Source organism: Athene cunicularia (genome assembly GCF_003259725.1).
Source record: "Athene cunicularia isolate RWA chromosome 5 unlocalized genomic scaffold, athCun1 chr5_part2, whole genome shotgun sequence".
In the NCBI taxonomy this organism is placed as follows: domain Eukaryota; kingdom Metazoa; phylum Chordata; class Aves; order Strigiformes; family Strigidae; genus Athene; species Athene cunicularia.
In genome coordinates this window covers 395,481-418,749 of record NW_020799102.1, presented here as the reverse complement: position 1 = coordinate 418,749, position 23,269 = coordinate 395,481, and the positions used below count along the sequence as shown (strand labels likewise).

At 43.9% G+C, this 23,269-nt stretch overlaps 3 protein-coding genes across 4 annotated transcripts; 2 read left to right on the top strand and 1 right to left on the bottom strand.

Moving 5' to 3' along the window:
• The first annotated feature begins 3,685 nt into the window (after positions 1-3,685).
• Positions 3,686-13,857, top strand: LOC113481016 (olfactory receptor 1020-like). Its single transcript, XM_026850265.1, has 2 exons — positions 3,686-4,277; positions 12,908-13,857. Exons 1-2 carry the CDS (start codon positions 3,686-3,688, stop codon positions 13,855-13,857), a joined length of 1,542 nt encoding a protein of 513 aa, XP_026706066.1.
• Positions 4,666-8,571, bottom strand: LOC113481032 (olfactory receptor 1020-like). The gene is made up of 2 exons (XM_026850283.1): positions 7,673-8,571; positions 4,666-4,705 (listed from the first exon to the last, which is right to left on the bottom strand). The coding sequence occupies exons 1-2, from the start codon at positions 8,569-8,571 to the stop codon at positions 4,666-4,668; spliced, it is 939 nt and encodes a 312-aa protein (XP_026706084.1).
• A 3,374-nt stretch (positions 13,858-17,231) lies between the features above and the next one.
• On the top strand, positions 17,232-21,296 carry LOC113481029 (olfactory receptor 1009-like). Of its 2 annotated transcripts, none has more exons than XM_026850280.1 (2): positions 17,232-17,444; positions 20,124-21,296. In XM_026850280.1, exon 2 carries the CDS (start codon positions 20,158-20,160, stop codon positions 21,094-21,096), a length of 939 nt encoding a protein of 312 aa, XP_026706081.1. In that variant the 5' UTR covers positions 17,232-17,444; positions 20,124-20,157; the 3' UTR covers positions 21,097-21,296. The 2 variants fall into 2 exon arrangements, with proteins under 2 accessions (XP_026706081.1, XP_026706080.1); XM_026850279.1 differs by lacking the exon at positions 17,232-17,444 and adding an exon at positions 17,751-17,849.
• Positions 21,297-23,269: the final 1,973 nt, after the last annotated feature.

Here is a 23,269-nt window from a genome sequence, read left to right as displayed (position 1 = left end):
TGTTCAGTGCTCATCAAGACAGTGTTGAAATTGCATAGATTTTTGTGGAATGAAATGAAACTTCAAGCACAGCTTATGAGCCTATCTGGAGGGAGCTGCGTGCTGCTGTTAACCCATACAGACCAGCTGGTTTCCAGAGGTGAAAGATTTGCCCCAGCCTAATCACAATTCTGCTTATGAATCTGGGTGTCTTGTCTCTCACTGCCAGGACAAAGTTTTGGGAGCTAGAGACCCAAAACTGCTAGGTATCTTAGGGAAAGGGGCCACACAGACTCTCAATAGCTTATTTTTAAATTTTTAAAATTTTTTTTTGGTAGGTTTTGCTTTCTGCATTCCTTTAAATTAAAACTCATTAGAGGATTTTTGGCATTGTTGCACACTTGAGCACAGATTGTGTTTTTGTATGTTTTCCGAGTGACTAAGGTTTAATGAACAGAATAAGAATAGGGAGTGGAAGCAAGAATACAGACACAATCTGGCAGACTTTGTAATATTTCAAGCTGATGATACTTTTCCTACTTATGAAATTACCTTGGACACCTGACAGAAAATGCTGTTCTTGTCCCCCTAGACTCAAATTCTGCTGGAAAGCTGGGGACCCAGTGGCGTTTAGGTAAGCTGTGAATATGGGATCAGGTAGGTCTTTGGTGAGTTTGCTGCCAGATCAAGGCAGAGTGACTTCAGAAGTGGAAATTACCAGCTGGTCATGCTCAACTGCTCCTGAGTGCTGTCTGTACCCCAGAGAGATGCAATGGCTGCGGTGGCTGTACACAGCCTGCCGAGGGCTTTGGCCCCAAATCTCATTAGGAAAAAAATAACATTGAAGAAAAAAGTCTGTCTAGGAGCTTAATAGAAGACCTACTTGTGAGAAATTTTGAAAATAATTGGTGCCTTTCTTTAAATATTCATATATTTCACTAGATGAAGGCATCCCTCTTAGCCATGGGGCCATTGACACCAGTTGTGAAGTGATGGGGAGAGCTTGTCACCAGGCAGCCTGGGGATATGCAGAGTTTATCTGAGGGGGTTTATAACAGCTCTGAATTCTCATTGTCAAACAAATACACATATGGACAGACCCGCTAATAACAGCGGAAATAAGTGGTCTCTGAAATGCAGCTGCTGGAGGTTCTGAAAGTCAAACTAATACAGAGGGACCACCAGCTCTGTAAACTAAATTTCTCAGAGAAAGCAGATAGAAAATTGTTTTGTGAATCCATAAATCAAGACCACAGTATTGTAGATAATACATGTCATGGCACTTGGACCCCATGGACAGTTCGCAGTGAAAAGAATTTTGTTTAGGTAAGACTGCAGTTTTGGTACTGATTTGAGTTTAGGTGATTGATACTGCCTTGTTCTTCTCATCACTGCTCATAGCAAAAGTTAAAAAACACCAAACCATGAAAAAATTTAGTAGAGGGACAATTACTGTCTAACCAAAGCCAGCAAAGGCAAAGATCGACATTTGAGGTGTTTTTTGGAGCAAGAGGGTGGTAACAAGGGGAGATCGTGACCTCAGGAAATTGTTGCAAAAAATTTATTTGTGTTGCTGAAATCCAGCTTAAGTGGTACCAGGAAAGACACTTGAGAAAGTTAGATAGTAACGAGGAATAACTGCAGAAAAAAAAAGTTGGGATTTGCTTTTGGTGAATCATGTAGACATTCACTTCTCATCTACTCCCTCTCCTCAGCATGGGAGAGGGGGGAAGACATTTTCTTAAGTTCAAATATTCAAAGCAAATCGTTCTTGGGCTTCATTAGTGAGCCTGGAGATGAAGAAACTTATATTCCGGGTGGATTTTGCTTGTTGTCAGGCTTCTATTCACCATGGACTCGAATGCCTCCAAGGTCACAGGGATGAGTATAAATACCACTTGAACACTATAAAGTACAGAGGGGGCTTTTCTGCCCTCTGGAAGGTGCAGCAGTAAATCATCCTCAGTGTGACTTTTAAGGAAAGAGTTCTAAAATGCACTCTCAACATTTGGTTGTAGATGGATTATGACCTTGGTCATCGTCTGGAGCAGCACCCAAACTCATCCCAGTTGCTGAAGGAGCTGCATGGACCTGCACTGAAGATCTGAGTTTCGTTGGAGAAGTTGTGTCTAAGGTGAGGGCATCTTCTGTTCTGGCCAGTCCTCAGCCCTGGACCTGCTCTGAAGCAGTGGGACATGAAGGGACATCATGGGACTAAAGTAAGCACGCCTTTCTTTTTATCTTATGGACCTGAAGGTAGTGAGAGAGAGGAAAGAAAGGACCAGAGGTGTAAGATCTCTCATTTATAGCAATAAGACAGAACAGCAGAAGGTATCCTACATGGGAGGAGGACTCTTCTGCTTTAAAGTTTAGATGATGTAAAGCAAGGAGACACGTAGGTGTTTGGTCTTTTCATAGGTGCCTCTGTAATGGCCCTGATGGCCCAGGCAAGAGGGTGCTCGCTACCTGCAGCCCGGGCTGCGTTACCTCCTCTCCCTGCCCTGCTCAGCTCCTGTGTTGGCTTGTATAACCTCAGCTTGTCTTCCAAGTTAGTTTCCACATTGCCAATGTGATTTTCCTTTCCTATGGGGCTGTGAAGACTGTGTATACTGAAAACTGTGTGTTTGTATCAGCTTTAAAAGAAAAATGTGCACAATTTTGCTCTGCTTTGTTTTGCAAAGGGAAATGAAAGTTAACAGGAAAAGTATTTCTGCAAGTTGAATTGTTCCATGTTGGTTTATTTTTAAAAAAAAAACAGATTATTTTCAAAATGTACCTGTTATTTACTAAGGAAAAAAAAAAAAGGTGCATTAAATATCTTAATTTAAAAAAAAGAAGAAAGTTTATTACTAAGAAATGCCCAGTGTATTGGCCTTCCTCCTGTGTTAAGTGTCCCCAGGAAGGCACAAATATGAAGCTGTGTAGGAGATGAAATGCTAAACCCAGGTGGGAACTATCACTGTTTAGTTTGACAAGTAGGTTTTGGTTTTAGGATCCTTTCAAAGCCTCCGGACAGGCTTGATTCCTCCGAGATATCCAGAGTCCAGCTGACATTTTATGACCCTCAGATAGGAAGGGCTCTGTCTCCCTTTGGTGACACTGAGGGTCCTGCTGAGCTGCCCAAATCATTGTCTATCACTTTACCTGTCTCCCACAGGTTGAATGTGCTACAAAGAGTGACACCTGTCAATCACACTGATGTGCACAAGTTTGTTATCTCGGGGCCAACCACCTTCCCGGATCTCCAGGTCCCCCTTTTCTTGTCTTTCCTGGCCACATACACCGTGACGCTCTTGGGGAACTTTGAGATAATTATATTAATCAGGACTGATCTTCACCTTCACACGCCCATGTACTATTTCCTCAGCCACTTGGCTTTTGTTGATGTCTGCTGTTCCTCCGTCATCCTCCCCAAAATGCTGGTGCAGATCTTGACAGAGGAGAAAATCATCAGCTTCTTGGCGTGCACAGCCCAGCTCTTCTGCTTCATTGTTTTGGGGGTCGCCAGGTGCCTCTTGCTGGCCGTGATGGCCTACGACAGGTATGTGGCCATCTGCAAGTCCCTCCTGTACCCTGCCATCATGGGTGGATGGACATGCTGGTGGCTTGTTGGGGATTGTTGACCGTTTTATGTGCTGAGTCTCTCCATTAATTTATTATTTTTATTATGGATCTCCGAACATAACCTACAGTGCTTTTGGGGAAGATGACTGAGGAAAATCAAACCAAGCAAGTTACAGAGTTTACTCTCGTGGGACTGACAGACAACCCACGACTACAGGCACCTTTATTTGTCCTGTTCCTCCTCATTTACTTCATCACACTGGCAGGGAACCTGGGCATGGTTGCGTTGATCAGGAGCAGCAGTCAGCTTCAATCACCCATGTACTTTTTCCTTAGCAATTTATCTCTCCTAGATGCTTGCTACTCATCAGTGGTGGCACCAAGGACATTAATGAACCTTCTGATGGAGAAGAAAACAATCTCTCTAGCTGGCTGTGCCACCCAGCTCTTTTTTTTCATAGGTTTTGGGACCACCGAGTGCTTCCTTCTGGCTGCGATGGCGTATGACCGCTACGTGGCCATCTGCAGACCTTTGCTTTACCCATCCATCATGTCTCCTAGGGTCTGCATCGTGCTCGTGACCAGTTCATACGTACTTGGCTTGTTGCACTCTTTGGTGCACACGGACTTCACCTTCAGTCTGCCTTTCTGCCAGCCAGCCAAGGTTGACCATTTCTACTGTGAACTCATGCCTGTTCTAGCGCTCTCCTGCTCTGACACCCACTTCAACAGGCATCTGATACTGGGCCTCGCAGGACTGGTGGAGATGGTGACCATCTCGGCCGTCCTGGTCTCCTACATCTTCATCCTCTGTGCTGTCTCAAAGATCAGCTCTGCTAAGGGCCGGCACAAAGCCTTCTCCACTTGCACCTCTCACCTGGCCGGAGTCACCATCTTCCACGGCTCTATCCTCGCCCTGAACTTCCGACCAAAGGCCAGCACCACTCTGAGCACGGACAAGATCTTTGCTGTGTTTTACTCGTTGGTGGTGCCCATGCTGAACCCCCTGATCTACAGCCTCAGGAATAGGGAGGTGAAGAATGCCCTGAAGGAGGTTTTCATGCGGAAGTAGCTTTGGGATGATATTTATCTGCTGGTTTTGTGACAGACAACACCATAGCTTCACTTGATTTCCTTCACCAAAGATTTTTGTTTCCCTACTCTATTACTTAGGTTTCCAGGTTTTTTTGGAGACATTTCCAAGCCTTGCTTTCTTTCTGCTACTGGCTTGTGCCAGTCCCCACATACCATAGACACACTGACGAGTCTTCTGTACTTTATTGTATGTAACACTTTTCCCCCCCTCTTAGTCTTTTCAGATGTACACTGGATGTTAGCTCCAGACTCCTTGATAGCCCTGTTAAAATGCTCTTCCACAGCCATCAGCATCTCCCAGTTTATAGCTTAAAACCTGCCTTATGACCTCTTTTTATTTTCAGTGCCTTGCTCCCTTATCTTTTTAAGGGTAATGACTCTTTTTTGTACAAGTACAGGAAATTTAATAAAACTAATTCATGAAATACTTTTTTTTTTTTTTTTTTTTTCTTCAGGAAAAAGCCAGCATTCATCTCATCTATGTTAGGCATCACTCTGAGGTATCTGTCCTATTACCTAAAGGATAAAGCTAGATAAAGTATCTAAAGCTTAAGGTTTTGTAACTAATTTTTAGATAGATAAGTCTAGGTTATATGAATATAGTCGTACATGCTCAGGTCAGTAAGGGCCAGGTTTTGAATGATCTCCAGGGCATCCAGTTTTCTCTTTCCAAAACGTTCAGACTGGCCTAACTGCACAGGGCAGAGAGGCATATTTCCAGCCCTTCCTGCCAAAAAAGTTGCTTACTTTTTGAGTTGTCAGAGCCACTTATGGAGAGGATATCTATTATGTATTTTGTGGGGGAAGTTTCTGTCTACAGCCATGGGTTTCTACATTTTGTAGATTTGTTCTCTGCAAAGATTGAAGCAAAATAATTCAACGATGCTCTTAGTAGAAAAAGCATTTCCAAAAAAACAAGCCTGTTTCTTATATTGCAGGAGTTTACGATTCTGCCTCCCCTGCGCTTTAGACTGAAGTTCCTCTTGGAAGTTCACTGGGTTGGATCCACCACACACAAGACTCTGGCAGCCCAGACCTCTTTTAGGAGCGTTTGGGAGCGTAACACCAAGTCTGGGTAAACCTTTGAGCATTTTAATTGTCTCTGCTTTAGAAACTTAATTAAAAACAAGAGGCAATAAGGACACCCAGAGTGGGGTAATTCCTCAAGCAGCAATGAGCTCTACATATTATATTTCTTATTTAGGCTCCCTTTCCCATGAAAGGTCGGACCAGATGATCTTCCAAGGTCCAACTTAAGCTTTCGGTGGTTCTATGATTCTGTTATGTGTAGCATAAGCAAAAATATCCAACAAAATAGAAGTAAACAATGTGTGGTGAGGGTTTTAAAATAAACTATCTGATATCAAAAGTCTCTGTCTTGCCAGGTTCTTTAGCATTTAATTATATCGATTCTGGCTCCTACATTCAGCTGCAGCTGGAAGCCACTTTTCCCTCAGACCTAAGATAATGTCTCCCCTCTTGCTGACATTTGCCAGAGCACACAAAAGAGACTGTTCACCATCTATCTACTTTCCAGCTATAAGCTAATTCCTACTCTGCTCAGGGAAAGATTATTTTCCTGCTGCAGCGTTTCCCTGCTGCAGACAAGGTAGGTGGGTCTGTAACTCATCACACCTGAAGGAGTCCAAGTGGCATCAACAGGCAAGGGGCAACCAAAATCAAGTGTGTGAGGAGGAAAACCCCATGCTGAACTCATCCACCCGACCAGAACCTCCCTAGATTTTGCAAGGAAGTTGCAGAATTGCTCCTAATCACAAATGCTTATGAGTGTGCACGCAAGAAACAACAAATGTCCTTTGGAATTAATTAGGACGAGCAGAAATTCAGATGCTTTTTTTCTTACGTGCCTGCCAGGTAAAGATAAAGAATTGCTGGCCTGTCCCTGGTGTTGTGGCCATTTCTGCACCATGCTTTATGTCTCCCCTTCCATGAGCTGTAATTTGCAGAACTGCTGGGTTTTGGCTGTGTTTTTCAGACCCAGAGAGCTATCAGCTACCCATACATTATGTGTTCAGGATTGTCTGTCAACTATGGAAACGAGACACATGCTTAATTTTTAAACAAAATACTCCATTTGGTTTTCATGGTGTGCTTTAGCCTGAGCTGGGTGTTTGGATGCAGGACACTGATGCATATCTCCGGGTGTAATTCCATTTGTCTCTCCACTTAAGTAAATGGCACTTAAGATGAATGTAAAACACCACTTAAAATGAACGGCAGGCCCCCTTGACGCTATCACTGTGCAGAAATTGTCCTTAACGCTGGGCAGTCTCAGCATGGTTCATTGTGTATTTTTAATTATATTTTAGTTATATTGCCTACACTTTCTTCCTTTAAGTGAAGGCATCTACTGAAGTGTGCAGTCTGAGGAGGGATTCCCCTGGATATTCAAAGGTATAGCTTGAAATCCTGACTCCCACCAGCTTTTTCACTTTTTAAGTCAGAAAAAAATGCACTGTATCTTCTCAAGACTTTTATCTTACTTTTTTGTGGGGGCAAGCAAATTTAAAAATACTCTTCCAAAATGTTCTCTCCTACCCCAGCAGCTTAACTGTAATAAATAACTTGCAGGTAACAGTGAGGAATTTTATTGGAGTTTGGGGATAAGGTCAATAATCTTGCAAGAAAAATACATGCTTATCAGTGAAAATAAGTTATAAATCAATAAAAATATGATTCATGCTTCCTGTGAGAAAAAAAAAAAAAGCCTGGAATAATTCAGATAAATTTCTTCCTAGAGGATGGTGACTGCAAAGTGAAATAAAGTTTGAGGCTCCCACTCTGCCTGATTTCCTTCCAAGGAAGATGTGTTTGTGGGATCTATTTCTCAGGGCTAAGTACCGTAATTCACTTTTGTGCAGAAACTGTGGAAGAACCTACATAAAATTGCAAGGCTTAGGGAAAAATCCAGTCATCTTAAAGCATCAAACTTTCTCACTTAAGATAAATTGTTCACTTGCTAGCTGATACAACTCGTCTATGTTGACAGCGATTTAACATCCTTCTCCTGCACTTCACCAGAGCACCCTTCACCTCCTTGTTCCTCAGGCTGTAGATGAATGGGTTGAGCATGGGGGTGACCACGGTGTAGAAGATGGAGGCCACTTTATCCAGGCTGCTGTGGCTAGATGCAGGTTGTAGGTACATGAAGAATATTGTCCCATAGAACAAGGAAACGGCTGCCAAGTGGGAGGTGCAGGTGTTGAAGGCTCTGGACCGGCTCTGTGCTGAGCGCATTCTCAGGACCGTACGGAGGATACAGATGTAGGAGATCCAAATGATCATGCTCGTGCCCACTGCATTTATCACAACAAAAGCAAAGATGACCATCTTGTTCCTGTGGGTTTCGGAGCACATGAGCTTTAGCACAGGGCTGATGTCACAGAAGAAGTGGTCGATTTGGTTGGGTTCGCAGAAGGAACCCCCAAAGGTACAGCCTGTGTAGATGATGGCACTAAAAAAGGCAACGAGGTAGGACAGTGCTACCAGCCGCCGGCAGACACGGCTGGAGATGACCGTCACGTAAAGGAGGGGGTTGCAGATAGCAACATGCCGGTCATAGGCCATCACAGCCAGGAGGTGACACTCAGCGGTCGCAAAGAAAGCAAAGCCGTGGAACTGTGTCACACAGCCAGCAAAAGAAATGGTTTTATTCTCTGATAACAGGTCTGCTAGCATTTTGGGGGAGATGACTGTGGAATAGCAGACATCGGTGAATGAAAAATGGGTGAGGAAGTAGTACATGGGGGTGTGGAGGCTGGGAACCACCCAAACCAAGACCATAATCCCCATGTTCCCCACCAAAGTGACAATGTAGATCAATAGAAACAACCCAAAGAGAGGGGCCTGCACACACGGACTGTCTGTAATTCCCAAGAGGATGAATTTAGTCTGTGTGTGATTTCCTCCCATGGCCAGATGTTACCTGCTGAGACAAAAGGAATAAAAATATCAAAATGATAAAAAATAGAGTTTCACTTTTGGACCATATTTCATTCCAATCAATCAGTTTAACTGTCCCGTTGTAACTGTCCCATTTTGTCCCCTGCTGTATTTTCTAAACTCAAATTGCACATGTTTTTTGTTTTTCAGTTGAGGTACTAAGAAAAGCACAGGGAGTGAGTAGAGACAATAGTAATGGCAATTTTGGTTTCCTATGCTTGGATACTTAAACCAACAGATTTATTCTAGTAAGTGTGTTTTCAGATTTATGAAAAAAATCAGATCTTTATTCACTTTTAGTTTGAAAGAAATTTGTTTCAGAAGACACCTCAGAGGAACCTCATAGGAGCGCACGTAAACCCGGAGTAAGAGTCACAGTCCCAGTGAAATCACAGATCACACAACACTGATGACCTGCAGACATCTTCCCTTGGCTTTTAATTATTATTCCAGTCTTCAGATCGCATTTATCACACTATTATATATCATTCACAATGGACAAAATCCACATTGAGAAATAAATGATTTATACCTTTATTAATTCCAGCACACTGAAACATCCTGAAACCATGGGCTTTAAGTCAAGATGCTTACTTGAAAACTGAATTCATTTTAAAAAGTGATGATTCCAGAGGCTGTTTTGTTAATGACTATATTCTGCTGACAATTTGAAATGTTGCATTTCTTTATAACAAAATAAGACACATCCTTCTTTAACACTTGCATAAATCAGTTCATCTTGCTTTAACTGCTTAAGTAAGAGAAAAAAAAATTGCATAAGCCATTACTCAGTCTTACTATAAAGAAAACTTACTTTGGTGAGGCTGTTTTCTGACAGAGCCCAAAAAAAGAGGACATGAAGAAGAAAGCCCACTGCTCTGCTTTGTCTCGGCATTACGGCTCCTCCTGTGCCTCCTCTGCGATCGAGTGATGGGAGTCAGGGGTTTATCCCAAATACAGCAGAGAGCACCTATGCACCCACATAACCTCTATTAACCACCCGGTGTGACTTCCCGGACTCCAGTAGCTGAGCTTGTGGGTGATGGGACTGTAAATATGGTCCCTCATGCTCTCCTGGGAGAAAGCCCCCAGGGCTCCTCATGACAGGGTTTAACAAAGAGAGAGGGAAAAAAAAAAAAAAAAAAAGGTTAAAAAAAAAAGGTTGAAATATTGAAATACAATTCTGAAAACCATGCTGCTGCTTTGGATATATGGAAGACGTCACATGGATGAGCCATCGCTGGGCACAGGTGCACATCTGCACAGTGATGACCAGCTTGTGTGATGCTTCTGAGATACTTGTGGAGCATGCAAAGGTCTGGCCTTGCTGACAGAATGAAAATGGGTTTAAGAGACGTTTCAGATCTGTCGGAGGATCCCCAAACGGTACACAAAGTACAGCTGATTGTCTCTGGAGCTGCTGATGTCCCTCTGTGAGCGCCAGACAGCCCAGTTTTCCAGCAAGGGTGGGATTATCCACATTTATGTACCTGTGGCCCAGATGTCCACTGAGCTGGTGACTCTGGGCTTCCACTATACTTAATGGTGAGAAAGAGGCATTTTCAGAGAGTGATTAATTGTCCCAGAGTGAACTAATAGGCCTTAATCACCCTGACGAGCCTCACCTGGGGTCTCCAGCCCCACCCTCTGCCCATTTGCCCATGACCTCTATTTAAGCTCAGCCCAGGGAAGTTGTGTCTTTCTTGGCTTATGCTAGAGGTGTCCTAGTTTCCAGTTTAGCATGGCTATGGATTCCTTTAGGCTGCACCTAGACTTGATCGTGGACCTGCTTATCAGTTGCTGGATCTGACCAGGGGACTGACTTGCCTTGACGTTGGACCTGCCTCATCATCCCAACTTGCCTGACATTCTAGAATCTTGGCTGAATACAGTCCAGGTCTTGGGTCTGCTCTACTCATCTTGCTCAGGTACTGTGGGATGGTCCCCTGCACTCTGTGGTGTCCCCCTTGGCTCTATTTAAAGAGATTAAGGAGGACAAAGGCCTGTGGCACTCCCCAGCCCCCAGGCAGAGCACAACCCATCACCCTCAGTACCCAACAGCCCACCAGGGCTCTTCTGGCTGTTGCTCTCCACCCAGACCATGTGTACCATGGGAAACGGTATTTTCAGTGAGGGGAATGGAGTAATAAATTTAACATAATATTAAAATTCTCTGGTCCTTAGTACCTCCTTTATTTACTAATTGGATATTAGAATTATGGTCTTCAGTAGGTTGGTAACATTTTGTTTTGAAAATGGGTAGGGTACTCCTTATGATTTTAAAGGCTTAGTAAAGATTGATAAATTTTTCTGGCTTGAGTGTTTCCATAGCTACAAAATGCTGAGATGCTGTCTCTAAGAGATGTTGTTTCTCAATAACCTCACAGCAGTTTCTGATCTTGGTGTATTCTGGCTCCCAGAAGACAACCCATCTCAAGGGTTGAGGAAGTAATCGCTCCAGACATCTAACTCTTAAAAATCGCTAAGGGAACTTTCCAATTATATCTGAAGGGGAGAAAAAACAAGAGTGATTGGCATGGGGTGATGTGCCCAACGAGGCTGTTGGCAGCTCATCCCAACTACCTAAGATGGAAAGCAATAAATAGTGAAGACAGAGCCTCCGAGAGACTCAGCCGTACGTGGATGTTCAACACCATGTAGCATTAAAGAGAGAAGGAAAGAGGACTTGGAATAAATTTTCTTTCCTGAAGCTCTGATTTATAAAGCAAGTTAGAAGGTGGAAAAATAATTTTTTTTTCTTAAGTCGGTGATGATTCTGTGCAATGTAGACAGGTAAGAAAGATCTGATTAGAGTCAGTGCCAAAGAAATGTAGCAGTGATTGTCACAAGAGCAAAAGCTGCCATTTCTCTTTGGAAATGTATCCTTGGCTACTGGTAATAGTTTTACTGGGACAAGTATATACGTGTACAGAAGAGATCTTTAGCATGTCTTATGTGTTTACTCTCTTCCCAGGCACAATCTTTTTTTTGGGATGTAATAATTATTTCATTTTGTTTGAGATGATTACACACACTTTCAAGGGAACTTAATAGGATATTGCCTAACTTTCTGTATTTTTTTCCTCAGAAATAAAAAGGTGCAGATTCTATTTGTCCTTTGAATGATCTCCTTGGAGAAACTAAGAGCAGAGGCCGGCACAAAAGTAGTTCAGACTGAAAAAGGCTGGATCTTCTGCGGGAAATAAGAAGAGGTGACGTCTCGGGTGCTGTTTGGGGGATGGTGGTGGAATTGATGGCAGCAGGAACTTGAGGCAATGAGAGTCTTCAGGGTCAAGCAGAGGCCTGGACTAGGGAATAAAAAAGAAATTGAAGTCTATTCCAGCCTGGTACGAGGGCAGAGTGAGGCTTTCTTGGAGAGAAAGAGGAGCTACATTTAAACTGCTCTCAAATATCTGAGATAGACTAATGTTACAACTCTTTTCTAAAAGAATATTTTACTTTCTAACCTTAATTTGGCATGTTAATCTGTTGTTTGAAAGTACTTGGGAAGTTACTGTTTGCTTAAACTGTAAGCTAAATTATGGGAAAAAAGGGAATAGCACAATTTTTAGCAAGTCACCAGCTAAGCTGGAAGATACTGGAAAAAGAAAGATGTATACATATGCCCTTCTGTCCATGTATTTATTCTTATGAGATGAGAGCAGTTATTGAACTGCAGTTTATTTCCCAAAGTAGCCACTAACTTTATTTTTTTAAAAAAAGCCAAACATTATTTTTGTTTCTAAGCACTTAGAATAGACACCCAGAGCAACAAATTCAAACCCTGAGCTACCTGGGATAATAAAAAGTCTCTGGGACATCATCCACCTGAAAATCAGAGTGACTGCTAATATCAGAACAAACATTAATGAATATGAGCTGCTTGTCTCTAAAGGTGGTGAAAACTGCAGATGGATGGAAACCATGCCCATAGTGAAGACAATAGTGGCGTCCAAGGGGAAACTTGCTTGCTTGCTTGTTTGTTGTGGTGGTTTTTTTTTCTTCCTTCAAATCAGTGCATGAAGGTGGAAGATTAGCTTGGGTTTAACCAAGAAAAGCTTGGTTTAAAATGGAGTCTTAAGTCTCCATCTTATAGTCAGGAGACACGTGTGCCTGCGTAGCCAGGGGGTTGTGAACCAACTGAGCATCCTGTCAGGATATTTGGCAGTGTTTTGTTAGGAAATGCCCTCATTATCTACAGAGCGCAGGTTTAAAAACCACTAATAACGAAGCAAGGGATCAAGTCAGCATAACAGATCTCATGGAAATCGTCTCCCTGTCTGAGAGCTGGGAGTCTCTTGCACACTGATGGCTCAGGAAAACTGGACTACAGTGACAGAATTTGTTTTCAAGGGGCTCACTGATCGCCTTGACCTCCAAGTTACCCTCTTTGTGGTTTTCTTGCTCGTCTATGTCATCACCGTGGTGGGAAACCTTGGCATTGTTGCTATAGTCTGGCTTGATTCCCAGCTTCAAACCCCCACGTACTTCTTCCTCAGCAACTTGTCCTTCTTGGATCTGTGCTACTCCTCAGTTGTCACACCCAAAATGCTACTGAATATCTCATCAGAAAGGAAGACCATTTCTTTTGCTGGCTGCTTCGCACAGCTGTATATTTACGCTGCTTTTGTAACTGTGGAGTTCTATCTCCTGGCCGTGATGGCGTATGATCGCTACGTTGCCATCTGCAGCCCCCTGCGCTACCCTATTGTCATGTCCCGGAAGGTCTGTGTTTCCCTCTTGACAGGCTCCTATGCAGTGGGGTTTTTTGTTTCTGTGGTACTCACAGGCTTTGGGCTGAGAGTGTCTTTCTGCGGCCCCAATGTCATTGACCACTTCTTCTGTGATGGGCCACCACTGTCAAAACTGGCCTGCTCCGATATTCGCCTCAACCAAGCGCTGATACTTGCTTTTGGGGGCTTCAACGAGGTGACCACTGTATCCATCATCCTCATCTCCTACGGCCACATCCTGCTCACCATCCTGAGGATGGGCTCTGCGCTGGGCAAGCGCAAAGCTTTTGGTACCTGTGCATCCCACATGGTGGTTGTCACCATCTTCTATGGAACACTTCTCTTCATGTACCTGCGGCCCAGCTCCAGCTACTCCCTGGGCAGGGACAAAATCGTTTCTGTCTTTTATGTAGTGGTGATCCCGATGTTGAACCCCTTCATCTACAGCCTGAGGAACCAGGAGGTGAAAAGTGCTCTGAAAAGAGCAGTAGGGAGAGTAATTATTTTCCTGCTAAAGAGGTAAATGGTTTGACATTTAGGCAGTGATGGGAATTGGGTCTGTGCTTTGGGGTCTTTTTGAAATCAGAGAGGCTGTGATAATTCTTCTGGATATTATTGTCCATTTTGTAGTTTGGCTCTATTGATGTGGGATTGTTTTGTTATACCTCAGCCTCTAGATAGTGCTTTTCACAACAGGAGTAATACGTACTCATTGAAGACCTACCAAAGGTCAGTTCATAGGGAATGTGCTAAAATGTCCAGATTTTTTCAGAATATTTGGAGACAAACATGTGCTGGCTTTTCTCATGGACCTGCCATTCCTTAGGCAACCCCAAGTCACCCCTTTCTTGAAGGGAAATACAGTGACAAGGCTCAGCCTTGTAAAAATGACACGAGATTATTTTTTTTGCTGGGGACTTGCACCATTTTTTTCTCAGCTGTCTTTGGCCTGAGACTGCTCATGGTCATCCTCAGCACAGCAGACTACATCCCTACCAAGTGCTGTACCTCTTCTAGCCATGAGATGGGATCTACAGATTTAAGGTGAACTTCAGTGCTTCCAGATAATCCTCATGCCAGGTGGGAGCATGCAGGAGAACATGTGGAACAGACCAAGGAGGCTTGGATGGGAGAGGAGGAAATGTTTCCCTAAATCTGCAGGAACCGGTGGAAATTGAGGGGAACTTCTCTGAATCCTCTTCTTAATAATGGCCCATCAAAGTATGTTCAAAGGTATTTAAAAAACTTTATGCTGCACTTCAATCCTTCAAAATGATTTTATAATGAATAAATGGTTTTATAATGAATAAATACTTCAAACAACTTTGTTAATATGCAACATTAAGCATTGGACAGTGACAGTTCTTAAATGTACTGTTTAGTAGAATTTTTCAGTACATATATTCAAACTTAAGGATGTACAATAAAGCCATGGTGCGTTAGTTGCAATAAACATAATATTTCTAGTTTTCTCAAAGCATGTAGTTATCTGTATCTGAAATACCATTAGCTGTGGGATTTAACTGGCCAAATTTGAAGTTTAATGGGTAAACATTAAATCTGAACTTAATCCCTCTCCCTAACAGGAATGAAAGACCATAATTCTTGTTAAAGGAAACATGGGAAATGGCTTGGGTGAACTATGTTGCATAAAGACATAATATGCTGCATATAGGAAATGTAACATGGCTCTGACATTTAACTTCAAGACATCTGAATTTATGGGGGCTGAAACCCACCCAGCCTATAGGTCACGTCCTTTCCATATGTCAGATTTCAGTTTATATAGTTTTCATGGGGTTTTATTTGCAACTCCTCCTTTCCATTCCTACCTCCATTATAAGAGGAAAATTAATAGGCCAAAAATATCCTTAGGAAGGAGAAATGCACAACAGAGCTGCATAGCTGATACAGGGGAGATGAAGAATTTAGTGATAAACATTTCAAAGGTTTTTGCCTGATAATTGTGTAACTGCTTTCTACAACTTGGTTTTCATTCTTTGTCATTCTTCTGTAAGAAGCAGAGTTTACTCAAACAACTGGAATGCATGTTTTTCTTGACCTTCTCGAGGGGGAAGGGGTGTTTTGAGTTGTACCTGGAGGTTTGGTAATAGAGTGGGGACAAATATGAATCAGTGGTGAAAGTGTTGGCGTCAACTCTGCAAATACAAACCCTGCTGTTAAAATCCTGCCCTTTGTAGAGCTACACCCAACCAAAACCCTGTCTGGGGTCAGCACAACTCTCTGCGTTGCTCTACTCTATCGATATTTGGGTTTGCTGGTGCTGGTCTGTTGCTGGTTGTGCTGGCTCTGGTCTCCAGTGCGGTTGAAAGTTTCCTGCTGGGCTCCAGCTGCTCCTTCAGAAGGTCACGGGGTCCTGTAAGCCCTGTAGTGTTTCTGCCTGAGCCACCCCTTTGGCCAGCTGAATCACCCAGTTGGAGTTCACAGACTGGAAAAGAAGCTGGGACACCTGTAGTTCATGTGTAGGTCCATAGGTCATGCTGACCTGGAGCAAGGTGAGCCCAGAACTGTCCCACGTGTCCATCTCTCAGCCAGTCCTCTACACTCTGAGGAATACTGATGGAGAACTTGTCCAAAGGAGACCCACACACGCTCACATGAACGTGACAAACCCTCCCTTGGGCTACACTGAGTCTCTTGATCCATCTAATTCCGCCTGAGGACACCCTAGGACATATGGACATAGGTTTGGCAGATACGGCACAAGATGTAGGGAGACTTGTGCCCTTCAGGGGACCAGGAGAGATGTATGGGGGGTCTTGGGTAGTCCCGGGCACCAATGTCTGAACAGCTGAACTATCACCTTAATTTCTGACTGCGAGGAGGGCCTAGGCAGCTGGCTCATATGTCTACACTTAACGTTGTTGACAACGGATAGATGAATAAATCCTGTCTATGGATCAAATATGGTCCAAATATGGACTGCTGCTTACATGGTGACTACCCATGCTGTCAGTTTAATCTAAAAGCATGGGCTTCTATCATTTAAAGGGAAAAACAGCTATACTGAAAGAAACAGTGTGAATTTTAAACTCCTGAAAATGTTCCAGACACTGACAGAAGCTGGTATCTCTTGGGTGTGTTGAACAGAGATGAATTACACTGAAATTACCACGAATGTGCTATGAATTTTCTGCTAGACAAAAAGTTTGCAGAAAGAACTGGTTTAGCACCATCACTTTTCAAAATCTGTTATGAGAAGGTTTTGATCTTGCAATAGAGGTGGAGCAACAGAATGACCTGGTTCTCTGTGAAAGGGAGGACATACTGGGCATCTGAGATATTTCTGGAAATATCTGGAGCATAGTAAAAAAGGTTTAATGGACTGTCAGTCGTGTTCTGACAGGTGGGTCCTGCACAGACCTGCCAGTTCTTACCTGTCAGTAACCTGGAAGCCTTTCAGGCTCATTCACTGCCTGGAGGCTTGGGTCAGCCTTCATCTTCCATAATCCCAGCCATCTGCTCCAGGCACCCATCCAGAGCTAATTACGACAGCCTAAGCTGCTTGCAGTAGGTGGTTAAGATACTTGGAGTAAATTGCCCTTTGGATGCACCTTCTTACCTCCCCCTTGATTTTCAGAGAGGCTTGTGAAGAACAACGTGTGCTTGTTTGGATTGCAACCTTTTCTGCCCCTTGAGGCTGCTGAGTGTTGCAACAGGTTATTGATATTTGTGACAATAATTAGCACAGGGGTTTGCATCTTCCTGCATACACGGCTAAGCCTTTATGAGTCATTTAGACTGTTGTGACTCTCACGGATTCACCTGAAGGAGCCAGCAGTGTACCGTCAGGATTCCCCTCTCTTAGAGACCCGGACTGTTGCCAAAGCCATGACAAACACTTGCTCCCTGAGGAGGAGTGCCCGTTACTCACTAAGACCTGCAGAGAGATACATAAAAGTGAAGAATTCCATCTGATGAAAATATGCAGGAGGCTCTCAAACGCTCAGGAGAGACGTTCTAGTTTATCTGGAGACTAAGAGCATGGCTCCAAGGGTTAGTCCACCAGATTTACATCCTGAGCCTGGAGAGTCATCCAAAGTGGAAGAGACCTAGCGGCTGGTAAGAGGAGGTGACCCCCAGGCTGAGGTAGGTGTGACCATTCCCCAAAAGGTCCAGGTGAGCTCTGCTGGGACTACCCTCCTTTGGTATAAATCACTGCAGCAATGTTACCTTTGAGGACACTGCTCTGATTTTTGCACCAGGTAAAGGCTTGCTCCTCTGCTTTCATTAAAGAAAATGAAATATTTCTACTGGCATGCACTCCAGTATTTTGAAATCAAAAGATCAGAAATCATGGTGCTTACGGTATGTTTAAGGAGCCTGGGAGAAGAAGAGAGGAGAATGTTCTTAAGGAAAGATTAACCCACCTACTGACCCTGAAATAAAGTGATATTCACCTTAGAAAACAAAGATGACTTCTTTAAAGAAATCTTCTGCTAATGGATAGTGGTTCTTCAATGAGTCTTCTGATCCTGGTGCTCATCTGGTGGGGTAAAATGGATTCTCATTTTTAATCCTGTAAAGATTTAATTGTTTTATTCTGAACCATCATGTTATCAGGGAGAGAAAACTATATTTTGCATTGTCATTAGGGCAAGTAGCTTAACTAGGTGCCTAAAATAAGGCAACTGGGGTTGAGTGAGTTTGTCTCAGCACAGATCTGTGGTCTCTTCTGTGCTGTTGACTCCTCTTCCAGCTGAAGTGAGAGGCAGGAGCTGCTGGAGTTTGCCTGCTGAAAATACAGGCTGGGCGAGGAGTGGCTGGAGAGCAGCCCCGAGGAGAAGGACTTGGGGGTGTTGGTGGGTGGAAAGCTGCCTGTGAGCCAGCAATGTGAGCTGGCAGCCCAGAAAGCCACCCCTGTGCTGGGCTGCACCCAGAGCAGTGTGGGCAGCAGGGCGAGGGGGGGATTCTCCCCCTCTGCTCCGCTCTTGGGAGACCCCCTTGCAGCGCTGGGTCCAGCTCTGGGGGCACCAACAGCAGAAGGACACGGACCTGCTCGAGCGGGGCCAGAGGAGGCCACGAAGATGCTCGGGGGGGGGGCTGGATCCCCTCCTCTGTGAGGACAGGCTGAGAGAGTTGGGGGTTCAGCTGGAGAAGAGAAGGCTCTGGGGAGACCTTAGAGCAGCCTCCCAGGACTGAAAGGGGCTACAGGAAAGGGGGGAGGGACTCTTGATCAAGGGGGGTATAGGGATTGGATGAGGGAGAATTGTTTTAAACTGACAGAGGGGAGATTAAATGAGATCTAAGAAAGAAATTCTTCCCTGTGAGGGTGGTGAGGCCCTGGCACAGGCTGCCCAGAGAAGCTGTGGCTGCCCCCTCCCTGGAAGTGTTCAAGGCCAGGTTGGACGGGGCTTTGGGCAACCTGGGCTAGTGGAAGATGTCCCTGTCCAGGACAGGGGGATGGGACTAGATGATCTTTAAGCTCCCTTCCAACCCAAAACAGTCTGTGAAAATGGGGTGAGAGAAGTCTTGGTGAGTGTCCTAACCACCAGGATGCCATGCTGTGCCACCACCAGGCTCCCTCTGAGAAGATTTTTCTCCTCAGATGACATCGTAAAACAGTGAATTCTCAGTCTGGCTCTTTTTTACCCCTTGACCATTCCCCTCCCTTGTGCCTTCTGCCAGTGCTCTCAGCTGTACTTTTTCACCTGGGTCACACTTTTGTCTGGGCTTAGTTAATCTGTTACAGCTGGTTCATGTTCATAAACACTCAGAGCTACCTCCTGACACTTAAATCACTTCTGTAAATCAGGTTTCATCTCCCGGTCCTATTCTGGAAATGCAAACCATTATTAAAGTCATCAGCATATCGTGCAGTTCACGGTGCCACGGGCTACTGCAGCATGGCGAGGGGAGCCGTAAGCAGGGATGCGATGATTCATCGTCTGTTAATTATACCGGACCCTAACACCATGGCTAGTACCTTTGCTCTGAATGTCATGGGGAAATCAAGACAGATTTTATGGTGTTTAGTCTCTTAACTGTATATTCTCTAAATTGTTTGATGCTTACCCCAGTTCAAAATAACAGCTTTGGATCCAAATTTTGTTCAGAGTCTCCGTGGTTTCATCTCCCCAATGTTTCTGAGACCGTAATATTAAAATTCTCATGTCCTGAATGAGTTTTAGGATTGTGCAACATGCCCTTCGTCTCTCCCTCCCTGTTTCCTAACAAGTTTTTTCCAAAAGCAATGAAGGAAAGCTACAGTATTTTTACTCTTACTCAAAGCTATTACAATTATAGCCATAAGCTGCTGCTAAAATCAGAGTAGTCTTGTTCTGGGCACCTTACCATGATTGGTTTGAAATAGGGAGGAAGGGAAACAAACGAGGTGAAAAACTTAATCACAGGAGGCCACGGGCGGAGCTGATGATTTGGTCTGTGTCACCTGAATCCCGACCTGCTGTGATATCCATTGATCTCATCAAACTGTAGGTACCAAAATGGGATTCTGCGGTACAAAGGAACCTGCCCAAAGGTCTGCCCACAATGAGAAAGTGAGAGACCCTCCGCAGGGATTTGCTGCAGGCAGGGAAGGTGTTTGGGAAAGCTGTGATGATGCTCTCCCTTCAGAAGGGGCCTCCTCTTTCCTCAGACTGTAAAGGAGGCCAAGCTCAGAGCAGATGGCTACAGTGCACTCCATCCCACTAGCTCCCTGGAAATGAATGCTCCAGGTGCCCTGGCTGCACAGCGTGTAAATTATCAAGTTATCCCATTTCAGTTCAAATAAATAAAGGCATTATCTTCCCTGTTCTATATATTCAGGCTCTCCTCTTCCTCGGTGGACGTGAAGCCCTGAATGGCAGAGCAGAATCACACCTCAGTGGCAGAGTTCGTTCTCCAGGGCCTGAGTGACCAAGTGGGGATGAGGGCAGTCCTCTTTGTGCTCTTGCTGCTCATCTACAGCATCACCCTTTTGGGCAACACGGGGATGATTGTAGTCATCCGACATGACCCACGGCTCCACACATCCATGTACTTCTTCCTTGGCAGTCTCTCCATTGTTGACATCTGCTTCTCCTCTGTGATTACCCCCAGGACCTTGGTGGACTTTCTATCAGAGAGGAAGACTATTTCCTTTGTTGGCTGCATGGGTCAAGCCTTCTTGTACATCGTCTTCGTGACAACAGAATGTTTCCTGCTGGCCGTCATGGCGTACGACCGGTATGTGGCCATCTGTAACCCCCTGCTCTACTCCTCTGTTATGACCCGGAGGTTGTGTGTGCGGCTGGTGGTGGGGTCCTACATCGGGGGTGTCCTGAACTCCATCATACAGATGACTTTCCTCATTAGGCTGCCCTTCTGCAGCTCCAATGTCATCAATCACTTTTTCTGTGATGTCCCTCCCCTCCTGGCTCTGTCCTGTGCCAGCACATACACCAACGAGATGATCCTCTTCTCCTTGGCCGGCATCATTGAGCTCAGCACCATCTCCGCCATTCTGGTCTCCTACATCTTCATCTCTTTTGCCATCCTGAGGATCCGTTCAGCTGAAGGCCGGCAAAAAGCCTTCTCCACCTGTGTGTCTCACCTGACAGTGGTGACCATATTGTATGGGACAACCATCTTTATGTATTTACGCCCCAGCTCGAGTTACTCCCTGAACACTGACAAAGTAGTGTCTGTCTTCTACACGGTGGTCATCCCGATGCTGAACCCCCTCATCTACAGCCTGAGGAATCAGGAGGTGAAGGATGCTCTGAGGAGAACAGCAGAAAGAATTACAGTCAGACGCTGAACCCTCCTCAATAAAACCTGACACAGGAATGTGGGTAACACAGGGATTTGTCCTAACGGCTGTGGAGGCTCCACTCACGGAGATACTCAAATATTGCCTCCATGAGGCCATGAGCAACCTGATGTGGCTGGGTAGTCAGCCCTGCTTTGAGCAGGACATAGAATAATTTTTGATTAGAAAGGACATCTAGGAGGTCTCTGGTCCTATGACTGGCAAGTTATACACATATATACATATATATGTGTCCATGTATATATTAAAAAATATTAAATGTATATTATATATTTATATGTAATGCAATATATTCTTGTGTTAAATGTGTATTTCAACAGACATATTACTAATTTTCCTTGTCATTCCCTATCCCAAATTTATCTGGAGTCTCAGTGATTTATGGGCTGGGTCAAGGAGGCAGCTCCTGTGAAAAGCTCTTCCTAGAAAGGATGGAAACACAAGATCTAAATGCATAAACTTTGCAGTTTTAATGCAGCTAGGGGGTAATGGGATATCGTGCATAAGCCAAGTGAATAAAACATAAATTCTTAAATAGGTCTGTCTTTGAAAGCAGGCTGCTGAGTAAAATTGCTGGGTTAAACTGATCTTTGTCACTTCTTTTTAGGCAGTGATGTGCCTTTGCCCTTTCATTTTTTCCCAACAACTTCTGTCTTTCAAAACCTTGAAACAAAGCTCTAACTAGTTTTCTAATTTATGCCCACAGTGGTTTGTTAAAAACAAAGACAATAATATTATCTGTAGAGTCTGCATCCAGAGATTTGCACTTTAGTGTGAGGCAATGGGGAAAAGGAATTAAAAGAAAAAGCAACACAACAACAAAGGAACAGAAAAAAATAAACAAAAAAAAATTAAACACCCTAAGAAAAAAATTGAGGGTGATTAAAAAAATCTTATGCAAGAAGTAACTCCTGCCAGCAAGTGCAGCTCCCCCCTTTCACCCTGTTCTGAACAGAAACTTGTGGTTGCTGTGAAAATGCAGCAGGGAACAGCAACCACAATATTCCTTCCCCCCCCCCCCCAAAAAAAAAGAAAAAAACAAACAAAACCAACCCCAAAACAAACTTTAATATTTCTTTAGCAGCTCATCACTCAAAGGCAAGAGGTGTCCCTGATCAACTCCCCTTAACAAGCTCCTCTGGGAGGGGATTTGGGGATGATCGGCTGGGACGGGGAAGCCTTGGCTGGGCCCTGGATGAGTATTTGCTATTTGCAGTCACTTGACTGTCAACAGTGGAAAAAATACTCTCTAACACAGTGAAAATTAACTTAAACATTGATGTGGCCCTGGTCAGCACCTAGAACTTTATTTAAAAAAAAAAAAAAAATTATTATTTTTGGCACTAAAGTTACCAGCCTGAAGCTGACTTACTGTTGCTGGCAAGGCATGACAGTGTACAAATACGCCTGTTCTTCAGATCCCCCTTTTCTTCTCAAAAGTTGCATTTCATCTACTTCTGAATAAAATCCATTCCTGTTTATATGTGAAAGACTTATTTTTGCTCCCTCTACGTATCACTGTGCTCGGCTGTCAGCCCAAGAGATGCCAAACGGCCACAGGAGTGCCTTTCAGATACCAAAAGGGGGTGCTGGAGGGGGGAAATGCTTTATCAGTGCAGAGGAAAATACTGAGCAGCATTTCCTATACATCATCACCATCTGTTGGACATTGTTGGAAATATCTTCTCCTTTTTATTATAGATAAAAACTTCTTATGTGCTAGCAAGCCTCGGGTAGCTAAGTGGCTTGTCCTTGTTCAGAGAAATAGCGTATAAATAAAATAAGACCGTCATGCTGCCTCTACAGTTGGCTGATACCATTTAGGTTGTTTCTTTTCTCAGCATCAGCTTCTGAGCCTGTTAATAATGAACAGGCAATGTCAGATGTTTGAACAATCTCCTCACCAAGTTCTCCTCGCATTTAGAAATGATGCTTTAAACTGCCTTTTTTTTTTTTTTTTTTTTCCCCCTAATGCAATTCTTGGGTGAGGCTTCAGGTTGTATGAAATCTAGATTATCAAATTCACTCTGCTTTATGAATTATTTGTCTCTTAAGTAGTCTGGGCTAACCATACACAACTTGAAATGATAATTCCTGATATTTTACATTATTACCTCTTACATCAGTTGTTTCCTACAGATCATTCTCAGGAAGGGTCCCT

Bases quoted from the DNA above. Each gene is read 5' to 3' on its own strand.
- LOC113481032 (XM_026850283.1), bottom strand. From the start codon at position 8,571: ATGGGAGGAAATCACACACAGACTAAATTCATCCTCTTGGGAATTACA. The intron at 4,706-7,672 runs GTGCAGGAGAAG...CCTAAGTAATAG, and splicing joins GTGAAGGGTGCTCTGGTGAA to AGTAGGGAAACAAAAATCTT.
- LOC113481029 (XM_026850280.1), top strand. From the start codon at position 20,158: ATGGCAGAGCAGAATCACACCTCAGTGGCAGAGTTCGTTCTCCAGGGC.
- LOC113481016 (XM_026850265.1), top strand. From the start codon at position 3,686: ATGACTGAGGAAAATCAAACCAAGCAAGTTACAGAGTTTACTCTCGTG. The intron at 4,278-12,907 runs ATCTGATACTGG...TCTCTTGCACAC, and splicing joins TGACACCCACTTCAACAGGC to TGATGGCTCAGGAAAACTGG.